This window comes from Lepisosteus platostomus, chromosome 6 (assembly GCF_059453375.1).
Source record: "Lepisosteus platostomus isolate fLepPlt1 chromosome 6, fLepPlt1.hap1, whole genome shotgun sequence".
In the NCBI taxonomy this organism is placed as follows: Eukaryota; Metazoa; Chordata; class Actinopteri; order Semionotiformes; family Lepisosteidae; genus Lepisosteus; species Lepisosteus platostomus.
Window position 1 is genome coordinate 10501571 of NC_142616.1, and position 13541 is coordinate 10515111.

Sequence of the window (13541 nt, forward strand, 5' to 3'; positions counted from 1 at the left end):
CTCTTCCCGGCCCCAGCTGTAACACCGGATTCCGACGCGCCTCGCTGCGTGGACTCGCTTCGGTGCTCGTGTTGCGCGGGAAGAGCTGCTTTCTTCGTTCTTCGCACTCGTCCCGTTTCTCAAATCCGGAAAGGACGCATCCGAGCGCGGACGCACAAGCGGAGCTTCGTCAACGGTGTCTGACGCGCCGAGGGACAAAGCAGCATGGGATTGGGATAAATATTACGCCTGCGCACGCGCACAGCACATAGCAGAAAGGGGGGGAGGTGTGGTGGCTCTGTGGCCCAGGAGCTGTGCCTGTGGCTGGGAGGTTGCCAGTTCGAATCCCGCAGCTGGCAGAGGAATCCTACTCCCATGGGCCCCTGAGCGAGGCCCTGAACCCCAGCTGCTCCAGGGGTGCTGTATAAATGGCCGACCCTGTGCTCTGATCCCCAACTTCTCTCCCTGTCTGTGTGTCTCCTGGAGAGCAAGCTGGGGTCTGAGAAAAGACACATTCCTGATGCAAGAGATTGTATAGGGACAGTAAAGTGATCTTTATAGGTAGAGAGCAGGTTGATCACCAGGGCAGATAAAACGGAAGGTCGGATAAGCGAGACTGTCCTGTACATCCTTTATTATTTTTGCTGAGTATCTGCCATCATTCGGAATAAACAAAAGGGTCGCTCGAGAGCGTGGTCCGATTGGGGCGGGGGGAGGGATGGCCGGGCCGGGCTTGGGACCGCTAGGACCTGACGATCTCCTTCAGCGCCGAGCCCAGGTCCGGGTACCCGAAGACGAAGCCCGACTCCAGCGTCCTCTTGGGCGCCACCCGCTGGCCCTGCAGCAGCACGGCGGCGCGCTCGGGGCCCAGGGCGGCGTTCAGGGCGAAGGCGGGCAGGCCCAGCAGGGCGGGCCGGCCCAGGGCCCGCGCCAGCGCCTGGGCGAAGTCGCCGTTGGTGTCGGCAGCCGGCGCCACCCCGTTCAGGACGCCCCGGGCGGCGGGGGCGGGCTCCAGCGCGTGGGCGATGATGCCCGCCAGGTCCGAGACGTGGATCCAGGGGAAGGGCTGGCGCCCGCTGCCCACCGGGCCGCCCAGTCCCAGCCAGAACGGCCACAGCATCTGCTTGACCGCGCCCCCCTCGCGCCCCAGCACCACCCCTGCAGAGAGAGAGAGAGAGAGAGGAGGGGCAGCTCAGCCTACAGACACTCAACACCCGACACTCAACGCGGCTGCTCTGGATCAGCCGCAGACCATCCCAGCAGGCTGTGGGCACAAGGCAGGGTACAACACGGACAGGACGCCAATCCCTCACGGGACACACGGACACGGACACACTCTGCCGAGTGAGCGGGGCTCAGTGGGCCGAGCGGGGTCCTCCTGTCTGCGCCCCGGCTCACCTGCCCGGACCACGACGGGCCGGGTCCGCGCGGCGCTCTCCTCGGGCAGCCTCCCGGCGGCCTCCCACTCCCGCACCAGCCGCGACAGGAGGTCGTACTCCTTCCAGTCGCTGTCCTCCGTGTACTGCACCGTCGCGCTGGGCTTGTAGCACGCTGGCATGAGAGAGAGAGGGGTCAACGAGTGCCCCCTGGGAACACTGCGGCACGGGGAGACGACAGGTTCTGAATACACCGAGAACAGGAGGTGGGGTGTAAAACAGGTTCTTTACACAGAGGGTGGCGGGGGTGGGGAACAAGTTTCCCAGCCCTGTTGTTGAAGCCGATACCCTGGCTTCTCTCCAGACACAGCTGGGTGAGCTCCTCCAGTCAGGACAGGAGGCTCTTCTTTACACAGAGGGTGGCGGGGGTGGGGAACAAGCTGCCCAGCTATGCTGTTGAAGCCGATACCCTGGCCGAGACACTCAGGTCAATTATTAACTAAATAATAAACAGACCAGGCGGGCCAAGTGAACTCCTCTCCTTTCCCGATCCTGTGGTCTGCGGGACAGGCGCCTACGAGGGATTATTCCCAGACTTTTCCCCAAAACAGCCTGGGATCTGACCGGGCGACGGGCTTTCGTCATCATGGTACCCCGGAGCAGGACAGCCGCTCCACCCAGGCCGCCTGACGTCACGGCATGTAGGATGTAAGAACCGTCCAGCCATCGTCTTAACGGCCTCATCCCTTCCAGGGCGGCAGGGCAGCCGGAGCCGATCCCAGCCAGGCCTCGGGTGCAAGGCGGGGTACACCAGCCCAGCACGGGGCAGAGACACACACACTCGCACCACACACAAAAACACACACCAGACCCACACTCACACCAGGACCGGTCTTCCCAGAAACCGATTAACCCACCAGCATGTCTTTAGACTGTGGGAGGAAACCCACACGAACCTGGGGAGAACATGCAAACTCTACACAGACAGCAGCCCAGGAACTCTGAGCCACTGTGCCGCCTTGATGTAATATTTTATCCATAGCGGGGATGGACAGCTGAACCCCAAGGCGTGTATATGAGAATATCTGAGTATAGCTGAGAATACAGACAACATTTATAAGACAGCAAATCGGAGGCTGTTTTTAATTCAAAGACTCAAGAGCTGTAATGGCAGTCAGACTGTCCTAGAGAAGGCAGATAAAAACCTTCTTGAGAGTATCCTGGCCTCTAACATGACAGTTTGGTATGGGAACCCTGGGGTTGAAAAGCAAAACCCAACTGTCCGGGACTGTGAGAACGTCAGGAAGAGGAAGTGAGAATGTCAGGAAGAGGAAGTGGGAAACAGCAGGCCCGGCTCTGCGACGTGTATCATCATGCAGCTCTCAGAACGGCGAGGAACATCACAGCTGACTCCACACACCCACTCCACTCTCACCTCATAATCCTCCCATCAGGGACACGGTATAGGGGACTGAGTCCAAATAAATACATTCATAAGACGTCCTTTGTCCCCTCTACAATAAAACTGCTCAGTGAGAGTATATAAATGCATTCCCCCCACCACCTGTTTTTTATCCATTTATGTATCACATACTGCTGTTGTGATTTCATGTGATTTTATATAATAATAATAATAATAACAATAATAATAATAATAGCTTACAGCACATACAGCGCTTTTCTGGACACTCCACTTAAAACGCATTACAGGTAATGGGGAATCCCACTACCACCACCAGTGTGCAGCCCCACCTGGATCATGCTCCAGTACTCTCAGCACACACCAGCTCTCAGTGGGGAGGAGAGCAGAGTGATGAGGCCAGTTCAGAGAGGGGGGTGATCAGGAGGCCATGACTGGTAAAGACCAGGGGGAGTCTGTCCAGGACACTGGGGTCACACCCCTACTCTTTCTGAGAGACACCCTGGGGTCTTTACTGACCACAGAGAGGCAGGACCTCAGTTTCACGTCTCATCTGAAGGACAACGCCCTGTTAACAGTCTAGTGTCCCCGTCACTATACTGGGGCATTAGGACCCACACAGTGAGCACCCCCTGCTGGCCCCACTAACACCTCTCCCAGGAGCAACCTTAGCTTTCCCAGGAGTCTCCCATCCAGGTACTGACCAGGCTCACACCTGCTGAGCTTCTGTGGAGTTGCAGGGTGATACAGCTGCTGGCAAATATGTTTTGCTTGTGTGCTTCGTACGTCTCTGTGGGAGATGCCAAAGAGACATTCCCACAACAGTGGACGATAAAGTACCCATCTGTCCAAGCACCTGTGGCACTTACCCACTCCGGTGACGAGGACCCAGGCCTGGGGGGGCTGGGGGGACGAGGAGATGGCTTGGGCCAGCGCCCGGGTCGTCTCCACGCGGCTCGAGACCAGGTCCCTCTTGTAGCTCTCATTCCACCTGAGAGAGAGAGAGAGAGACAGGGAGAGAGAGCTCATCCGGGCTTGACGTGGCCCCTGGGGTCACTGGGAGCTCACGATGGCCTGACTGAGGCCCGTGATGGGGGAGAGAGAGGCCCGGTTTAGCGCTTGACGTGGCCCCTGGGGTCACTGGGAGCTCACGATGGCCTGACTGAGGCCCGTGATGGGGGAGAGAGAGGCCTGGTTTAGCGCTCGACGTGGCCCCTGGGGTCACTGGGAGTTCACGATGGCCTGACTGAGGCCCGTGATGGGAGAGAGAGGCCTGATTTAGGGCTTGATGTGGCCCCTGGGTTCACTGGGAGCTCACGATGGCCTGAGAGAAGCCTTGTTTGGGCTTGACGTGGCCCCTGGGACCAAGCGGGTTCACTGACCATCGCCAGGGGTTCATGAGGTTCTCTCCAGCCAGGTTCACAGCGCCATCGCATGGTGGCAGGCCTTTCGACGCCAGGTCCTCCTGGAACACAAGACGAGGCTCAGTGCATTTGGCGTGGCTGGGGTGGGGGGGGTAGGGGGAGGAGGATGGTGGTGGAGAGATTACTGTGATGCCTCTGCCGCTCCGCCATCATCTGGTCTCTTTGTCACCGCAGCTTGTCTGTCTGTCTGTCTGTCCCTGTGCCCTCATCTGGTTTAATTAATAATAATTAATTCATAATTGCTTTAACTTACATAGCACTTTTCTGGACACTCCACTTAAAGCGCTTTACACGTAATGGGGAATCCCACTCCTGACACCAGTGTGCAGCCCCACCTGGATGATGCCTTTCTCCCTCTGTGGCCTGTGTGTCTGTCTCGCTGTCTCTCAGTGGCCTGTGTGTCTGTCTCACTGTCTCTCTGTAGCCTGTCTGTCTCTCTGTGGCCCATTTGTCTGTCTCGCTGTCTCTCTGTGGCCCGTGTCTGTCTCGCTGTGGCCCGTGTGTCAGTCTCACTGTCTCTCTGTAGCCTGTCTGTCTCTCTGTGGCTCGTGTGTCTGTCTCGCTGTCTCCCTTTGGCTCGTGTGTCTGTCTTGCTGTCTCCCTGTGGGCCGTGTGTCTGTCTTGCTGTCTCCCTGTGGCCTGTGTCTGTCTCGCTGTCTCCCTGTGGCCTGTGTGTCTGTCTCGCTGTCTCCCTGTGGCCTGTGTGTCTGTCTCGCTGTCTCCCTGTGGCCTGTGTGTCTGTCTCGCTGTCTCCCTGTGGCCTGTGTGTCTGTCTCGCTGTCTCCCTGTGGCCTGTGTGTCTGTCTCGCTGTCTCCCTGTGGCCTGTGTGTCTGTCTCGCTGTCTCCCTGTGGCCTGTGTGTCTGTCTCGCTGTCTCCCTATGGCCTGTGTGTCTGTCTCGCTGTCTCCCTGTGGCCTGTGTGTCTGTCTCACTGTCTCTCTGTGACTTGTGTGTCTGTCTCGCTGTCTCTGTGGCCTGTGTGTCTGTTTCGTTGTCCTTGTGCTAGACAGTGACTCAGACAGAGGCAGAACCAGCTGGCCCAGTCAGTACACACCCATGTGATTCTCCCAGGTCCTGACTGACGGGAGATGATGATGACCTCGTGACCTTTGCTGTGCAGCAGCTGAGTCAGTGCTCGACCCACAAATCCTGTACCACCGCCTGACGAGACAACCAGAAGAACCTGTAACTCTGTACTCCAGCTGTGTGTGTACAGAGTCTCCAGTAAGAGTCTGTATAGGTGTGTGTGTATACAGTGTGTCCAGTAAGAGTCTGTACAGGGGTGTGTGTGTGTATACAGTGTGTCCAGTAGGAGTCTGTACAGGTGTATGTGTGTGTACAGTGTGTACTTTAAGAGTGTACAGGGGTGTGTGTGTGTACAGAGTTTCCAGTAAGAGTGTACAGGTGTGTGTGTATACAGTGTCTGGAATAACTACTATTTATTCGTTGTATCGCATGTATACACTTATAAAAACTGCCACATGAGCTGACGACTTGGGCGCATGCGCAATTCCTGCAGTTATGAAATCGCAGCACAGACACTATAGTGACAATGTGCGTCTTCTGACCTTCACTTAACAACTTAAAGGATTTAGAATAATACAAGACACTCAACGCCGAGCCGAATCTTAGTGCGTACGAAGGTTTTAAAGCTTCACACGAGTCAGACTTAGTCTGCTGTCACTTGCGTTACTTCATTCACAGCGAATTATGCGTTTTTAGCACTAAAGGCTTCAGTTCAAAATGGCACAAACAATAACACTGACATATACTTGCCTATGACGACTTTCATTGCGGAGGGTATTCAGAGAAGAAACACACCGCCCAGTAATTTAGCAAACAGATCCAACACCAGTTACTTCTGAAACCACTCCGCGGGCCAGTTGTCTCCACGCTCTTTGCCGTAGAATGTTTGGCCACGTGGTCTGAGTGTACCGGAAATGCGGTGAACATGGTATTACGGAGCCGCCATCTTTGGAAGGGCCTTAGCTGTACATCGCGCCGCAGTCTTTATGCATTAGTAGTTCAGGTGGGGAGCGGCGTCAGCATGCGTAGGCTGCAAAGGAACAAGTAATAGGTTTATTCCACGCCAAAAAAAGAAGAAAGAAAACACAACGTTTCGGCCGTGGAGCCTTCTTCAGGTGTGAGCCTGTCTTTATGCATTGCTGTTTCTGGAGATTTTAGATAGGTAGACAGTATTGCCATTGTAACAGTTCTGTTTTACTCTACTAGGACTGTAGCGCCTATTGTAACAGGACTGTTCTACTGTACTGGACTGTAGCCCCTATTGTAACAGGACTGTTCTACTGTACTGGACTGTAGCCCCTATTGTAACAGACTGTTCTACTGTACTGGACTGTAGCTCCTATTGTAACAGACTGTTCTCCTGTACTGGACTGTAGCTCCTATTGTAACAGACTGTTCTCCTGTACTGGGACTGTAGCTCCTACTGTAACAGTACTGTTCTACTGTACTGGACTGAAGCTCCTATTGTAACAGACTGGTCTACTGTACTGGACTGTAGCCCCTATTGTAACAGTTCTGTTTTACTCTACTGGGACTGTAGCCCCTATTGTAACAGGACTGTTCTACTGTACTGGACTGTAGCTCTTATTGTAACAGACTGGTCTACTGTACTGGACTGTAGCCCCTATTGTAACAGACTGTTCTACTGTACTGGACTGTAGCTCCTATTTTAACAGACTGTTCTCCTGTACTGGGACTGTAGCTCCTACTGTAACAGTACTGTTCTACTGTACTGGACTGTAGCTCCTATTGTAACAGACTGTTCTACTGTACTGGACTGTAGCTCCTATTGTAACAGACTGGTCTACTGTACTGGGACTGTAGCCCCTATTGTAACAGGACTGTTCTCCTGTACTGGACTGTAGCTCCTATTGTAACAGACTGTTCTACTGTACTGGACTGTAGCTCCTATTGTAACAGACTGTTCTCCTGTACTGGGACTGTAGCTCCTATTGTAACAGCACTGTTCTCCTGTACTGGGACTGTAGCTCCTATTGTAACAGACTGTTCTCCTGTACTGGAAAGTAGCTCCTATTGTAACAGGACTGTTCTCCTGTATTGGACTGTAGCTCCTATTGTTACAGACTTTTCTACTGTACTGGACTGTAGCTCCTATTGTAACAGGACTGTTCTCCTGTACTGGGACTGTAGCTCCTATTGTAACAGACTGTTCTCCTGTACAGGGACTGTAGCCCCTATTGTAACAGGACTGTTCTACTGTACTGGACTCTAGCTGGGACTGTAGCTTCTATTGCAAGAAGACAGATTTGCCCAATGAAGTCAAAATGTAACGCCTTTCTAAATCAAATAAGTCGATTACTACCTATGAGTGCTGGTACATTGCCATGTGATTGCATGTAAGTCAATGTACCTTTGCAGTTGCGTCTGCAGGAGGACATATTTATCTACCACGGTAGACGCAGGTATTGGCAGCGAAAGATGATTGGCTGGGCGAGACGCAACGTGAACCCACCCCCCCCCCGCACGAGCTTGCCGGAAGTGGTTGAGTCACCTCCTGGAAGAGGACCAAGCACGTGGTGTGATACAGCGATAAGAGTCGCTCGTTGTGAGCGCGTCCGGTCACTGAGCCGGAGGACCTGGAGACGGGCGGAGGGTCGGAGAGCGTGGGTCTGTCCGCGGAGCGAGTCGCGCGTTTCGTCAGCTGCTTGTTGGCGTGTTTTCTGCGACGAACGCACCTGTTCTCGCTGGGCGTTATCGATAAGCAAAATGCCGTTTTATTTTCTTTAAAAGAGAGCAGTCAAGAAATTTCGTGTTTTTTTTTTCATAGGGTCGAGTTTGTTTTAAAATATGCGCAGGTGGTGGGCTGTGTTCGCCATTCACGGCCGCAGCTCCGAGCGGCTGAACCTGTTCCTGTGCGGAGATCCATGTGATTTACAAGGCCGGTGACGACGGCCGTCTGTTCAGCGCCGTCCGCGATGAGTAGCGCTGTGAGGGGGGGAGAATTAAGCTGCTTGCTCAGGGGAATCGCCGTAGTTAATTTTGAGGAGCGCTCGGCTGTTTGTTTAGGCTAGGTGGTGAGCCGTGTCCACGGAGATGTTCATTATTTCTAGTGTGTCGAGACCGCAGGGCGCGGAAGGGCACGCGCTTGCGGGAGCGGCGGGAGTTCCTCACCCCCTCCCTCCCTCGCGGATTTCAACATCCTTACTGCTGCTGCTGGGTGATGTTCCGCTGATGTTTTGCGTTTTTTGTTAGCGGTTTAGCGTGGGGGGGGGGGGGTCCCGTAGCCAAGTTTTCGGGGCTGTAGCCGATCTGGTTTAAGTGCACGAGGCAGCTCGCGCGGCTCGTGGAAGCGTGGGGGGGTGGATCCGCGAGCGATCGACTTCCACCTGGACTGGAGGAGGGAGGACTCGGCGGCTGATGGGCGACCAAAGGTAAGACGCGCCGCAGGCGTGTGCGGAGCTGAACTGACGCGGGGCGGGAGGGAGCTGGCGGTGTCTCTCGGACACAGGGCGGTAATAATGGAGAGCGCAAGGCAGGGGGGGCAGGGGGACCTCGCCTTGATGGAGCCCCTGCCGTCCTTGAGCTCCAGCAGCGAGTCGAAAAAAACCCGGAAAGGCGGACAGCGGAGAGGGGCGCGGGCACGCGGGGCGCCCCACGCGGCGATACCGAAACCGCGTGGCCGCCGCCGCCCCCCCCCCCGCAGGCCGAGAATCTCTTGAGTAGAGCCCGGGTGAACTCGTGTATTTCGATGTTCCAGTTTTACCTCTCGTGTGGGTGTTGATGGAAACGGGGACCGTGCAGGAGAAGCGCTTTGTTCCGACGCTTCTGAGACACGGCGGCCGAGGCGTGTCCTCAGGTGAGGTCGAGAGGTTTGAATCTCGTCCTCTCTCCCGCGTCTTGCTGTCTCAGAGCGGCGGGGCGGGAGGGGTTTAACACAGGCCCGCGTGGGTGAGAGTGCGCGAGCCCGCGCCGCGGCTCCGTCACGTGCTTGCCGCCCACGTGGGTGGGGATAGCGACCCCTGCTGGGGGCGGCTGGGACAGCGGTCGGTGTTAACGTGCTTATTAATAATAAGCATTGATGCCAGCTGCTGCATCACCCTGCAGCACCACTGGAGCTCAGCAGGAGTGAGTCTGGCCAGAACCTGGATGGGAGACTTCTGGGAAAGCTAAGGCTGCTGCTGGGAGAGGTGTGAGTGGGGCCAGTAGGGGGCGCTCACCCTGTGGTCTGTGGGGGTCCTAATGCCCCAGTACAGTGACGGGGACACTAGACCGTAAACAGGCGCCGTCCTTCAGATGAGAAGTTTAACGGAGGTCCCGGCTCTCTGTGGTCAGTAAAAATTCCTGAGCATTTCTTGAAAAGAGAAAAACTGGAGAAATATTAGATTCTTTCCCAGCCTGTACTTATTTAATTGTACATCGCATTAGTCATTACAATTAATTACAGCGACTAGTGAGCAGGAAGGGCTGCACGCAATTAGTGGGGATGAGGATGTGAGTTTTCATCAACATGGTGACTAACAGCACTGCCACGAAGGTCAAAATTTTGTGCTTAATTCGAAGTCGGTCAATCTTTCCTATCGCATGGATGAGCGTTGTTGCCGAGATGTAATAACCGCTCAGCTTGCGCTGTGGTCAGGCCCGAGGTGATGAGTTGCAAGTGAGTCCGTGTTTCACCTGAGTCTCGTGATTACACCCACTGCGCTGACGGGGCCTGACCACCAGGGGGCGCTGTGTGCGCTGCCGCTGCGGGGGCGTGGCGAGTTCTGATCCTCTGCCTTTCTCTCTTCCCTGTCGCCTCTCGCAGCCCTGGGACTCCTCCCTCCCCCGTTCCAGAGTCGGACCTCCAACCTGCAGGTACGTACTGGCGCCTCTCGGGGTTTGGGGGTGCGGGGTTGGGAGGGGGGTCTGTGTCTGTGGGGGGGGTGGAGTCGAAGCTCCTGCGGCTGAGCCGTGATGAGTTGCATGTCAGTCCGTGTTTCACCTGACTAACCCGTGATTATGATCATGCGCTGAGCCAGTCTGCGGAGCAGCACCCAACTGGGGGACACCTGAATTTAAAACTGAGAGTAGGAGGCTGCTCTTTACGCAGAAGGTGGTGGAGGTGGGGAACAAGCTGCCCAGTCATGTGGTTGAAGCCGATACCCTGGCTTCTCTCCAGACACAGCGGGATGAGATCCTGAGAGCAGTGGGTCTAGTGCAGACTGTGGGCTGGTTTCCCCTCCTGAGCTCTGCTGTCCATCCTCTCCTCCTGCAGGTCTGACCCCTCCTCTTTCCTGGTCCGGGGGCAGCTGGCTTTGGACGAAGGATCTGTGGGCCAGGTGTCCTTCTGTGCACCACAGACATCCTAGCGACCTGGCGTCTCCGTCCCAGTCCAAAACGGTTGGTTCAGTTCGCCTGGGGTTCCGAGCCGGACTCGGACCTGAAAGAGCTGTTCTATTCTTTTACAGGCAGCGATCAAAACTCCCAGGGGGAACTGTCGCAGTCTAATATTTTCAGAAACCAACATCATGAATCGCTGTTGATCGTGAACTAGATTTCAATAATGACACACAATTACATCTTTCAAATCCATTTAGAACGGTGTCCAAGAGAATCATTTCAAATTGTTAGATAATCCACTAACCAGATTCCTCATAAGGGTCTACAGACGTCGAGGAGTGACAATCAGTTTCTCTTTTATGGAGTAAAAGAATCTATATTTTTCTATTGGAACAAAGGGGTTTAAAATGAGCAGTTAAAAATTAAACTGGTTCTGTGTGCCTCTTTGCTTTCCTCCTCTTCTCTTAATCCTGATGTAATTGTGTTCCCAGCTGATTTAATTGTTGGAAATAAACAAAGGTCAAGTGTTACCTGGTGTCCTGTCCTGTCTCTTGAGTGTGACTGTGTGCAGTATCTTGAGCCACAGGGTGGTTATTTAGGTGAAGGGGGCTGCAGCTCATGTCCTCCAGTGCCCTGTCGCAGTGTGGGGTGTTGGCCAGAGCGCCCCCTAGTGGTCCTCCAGCACTAGGTCTAGCTGCAACCCGCCTCTCCTGGAGGGAGGTCTCCTGTAACAGGACTGAGTTGCCCCCACTTGCCTGCTGGGCTTGGGAGCAGAGAGGGGATCCCCAGCCCTGGTACTGGGGAGCCCTGGTCCAGTTGAGTCTTGTGGCGATGACACTGAAAGGGAGAGAGGAATGGGGTTTAGTTGGAGATGGAGATCTGAATTGCCGTTCCTGAGGCGCCTCTCCGTCAGCCGACATGATCAGCAACCGGTCGAGTTCAAGCGCAGGATCGCGAATGACAAGAACTGTGACACAGAGAGACTCCCTGTCAGACAGAAAGATGGGACAGACGTGCAGCCCAGTCTGATAGGAATGCAAATGTTTATTGAGATGTTATTTGGGTTTACCAAAAGAAAAAACAGACATGTCGGCAGAATTTGAACTTTGCCGGGAGATGGATTTCTAGTCCATCCCCTTAACCACGCGGCCCTGACTATGCGCAAATGTCACTTTCTCCCGAACTGACACGGGCTCGTTCCGCATCATTTCCCACCCAACATTTCTCTGCGCGATTAATTTGCTATTTCTGTCTCTCTATATCGATCATCACCAGCGGATTCACTAAGGAAGCAAAAGGTAGGAAAACTCAGCAAATGTTTAATTGATGTTATTTGAATCTCCCATAAGGGGAAAAACATACATGTAGTCAGCAGGATTCGAACCTGCACGGGGAGACCCCAATGGATTTCTAGTCACCACTCGGCCAGGACTACACACACAACCCCACCTTCTCGTGAACTGACCCGGGCTTGTTCCCGCATCATTTCCAACCCAAAATCTCTGAGTGATTAATTTGCTATTTCTGTCTCTCTATTGATAATCTCCAGTGGATTCACTAAGAAAACAAAAGGTAAGAAAACTCAGCTGCAGGTGTTAAACTCACGGGGCCAGTTAGCTCAGTTGGTTAGAGCGTGGTGCTAATAATGTCAAGGCTGTGGGTTCGATCCCCGTACGGGCCAGTGAGGCTCATTTTAGTCTACTGACCCAGAAATACACATCATGATGAAAAGACGACCTATGAATAAATCAAAATTACTTCCACTTCTCTTTATTGGTGGAAATCGCAGAAATTAACGGAATTGTTTCATCTTCGGATGAACTTCTCAAAAGATTCTCCCGGGTGACAGGCGGGGATACTCACCCCTATACTAACGAGGAGCGGGAGCTGTTTCCTCTCAGACACCCGGTGTCCATACGGGTTTCATTTCGATTATCTTCAGAAACGTGTTCTCAGCTGTGGTACCTCTACTGCTCCTCCACAGACGCTACAAACACGTTCGGAATCGATTATTTCAGCTTCGGTTTTGAGTTTTAAAACGCGTTAAGAAGTCCTTCCGACAGAGCACGGGCCAGGTGAGAGGAAATGGTGTTTTCACCGGCTCTCGGATGTGTAAAGACGCTCATAAACTGGTAGTGAGTACTACCTCCCAATGGGGAGACAGGTATCTAACATGGGCTCGTTCCAGCATAATTTCCACTCCAACCTGCTCTCTTCATGATTAATTGACTATTAATTGATTAAATGATTCACCTTTTGTGTGCGAGAGGTCCCAGGTTCAAATCCCGGACGAGCCCGTCTTTTCTTCTATTATTGTTGGAAGAAATATCCAGCCCTCCTCGGTAGTACACCAGAGCCAGTGTTGTGAGGTTATAGCCAGGTGCTGCAGCTGATGGGCTGACTGCTGGTTTACAAGATCCGATGGTGGAGGCACCTTCACCACTCGGAGTTTATCTGCTGCTCTGATGTATCATTATTTTAAAAACATGTGAGTGGACACCGAGCATCATAGCGAGGGATCGAACCGTGTTTATCGCGGACTTAACATCTCGTATTCAGCGTGGAAGTGAAGAACACGCGTGTGAGTGAACGTCTCACGCCCCATCTGTGAAAAGCCCAAAACAGGAATGATCCCTGCCCCGTGTGAGGATCGAACTCACGACCTTCAGATTATGAGACTGACGCGCTACCTACTGCGCTAACGAGGCTGGATAGTGGCTGTGTTCCAGCTCATGTTGAAATGAACATTATATGTATGAACATTATTTCCGTGTGACTGTCGTAACTCAGACCATATTCCCCCAAAAGATTAAAACGCCGGGCTGAAGAAAAGGGAAGATCTCATCTTCATAACTCACCGGTAAAGAGACCAGAACACCACGCGAAGTCAATAAAGCGCATTAAACTGATGACCACAAAACTTTGAAACGTACATCAGGCAAACAACGTTCAGAAAAGGAGTAAAAAGCAATTGTGAGTTATATCTAAGCAGTCTGAGTGTGGATCGTGTCGTGGGTGAAGGGGGAAAAGCCTCT

General features: G+C 53.6%; 1 protein-coding gene, 1 long non-coding RNA gene and 1 other non-coding gene across 3 annotated transcripts; 1 reads left to right on the top strand and 2 right to left on the bottom strand.

The window, feature by feature from the left end:
• Window positions 1–596: 596 nt before the first annotated feature.
• Window positions 597–9135, bottom strand: sdr39u1 (short chain dehydrogenase/reductase family 39U, member 1). The gene is made up of 7 exons (XM_088634194.1): window positions 8951–9135; window positions 5977–6256; window positions 5255–5361; window positions 4158–4240; window positions 3645–3766; window positions 1378–1530; window positions 597–1137 (listed from the first exon to the last, which is right to left on the bottom strand). The coding sequence occupies exons 2-7, from the start codon at window positions 5990–5992 to the stop codon at window positions 722–724; spliced, it is 897 nt and encodes a 298-aa protein (XP_088490320.1). The 5' UTR covers window positions 5993–6256; window positions 8951–9135; the 3' UTR covers window positions 597–721.
• Window positions 7608–11036, top strand: LOC148660250 (uncharacterized). The gene is made up of 3 exons (XR_015939374.1): window positions 7608–8618; window positions 9992–10041; window positions 10442–11036. It is a non-coding gene; the product is annotated as an uncharacterized LOC148660250 (long non-coding RNA).
• Window positions 11037–13141: 2105 nt separating this feature from the next.
• On the bottom strand, window positions 13142–13214 carry trnam-cau (transfer RNA methionine (anticodon CAU)). The gene has a single exon. It is a non-coding gene; the product is annotated as a tRNA-Met (tRNA).
• Between the last annotated feature and the right edge of the window lie 327 nt (window positions 13215–13541).

Bases quoted from the DNA above. Each gene is read 5' to 3' on its own strand.
- sdr39u1 (XM_088634194.1), bottom strand. The intron at 4,241-5,254 runs GTGTGTACTGAC...CTTGTGTTCCAG, and splicing joins GACCTGGGAGAATCACATGG to GAGGACCTGGCGTCGAAAGG. The intron at 1,531-3,644 runs GTAAGTGCCACA...CTCTCATGCCAG, and splicing joins GGTCCTCGTCACCGGAGTGG to CGTGCTACAAGCCCAGCGCG.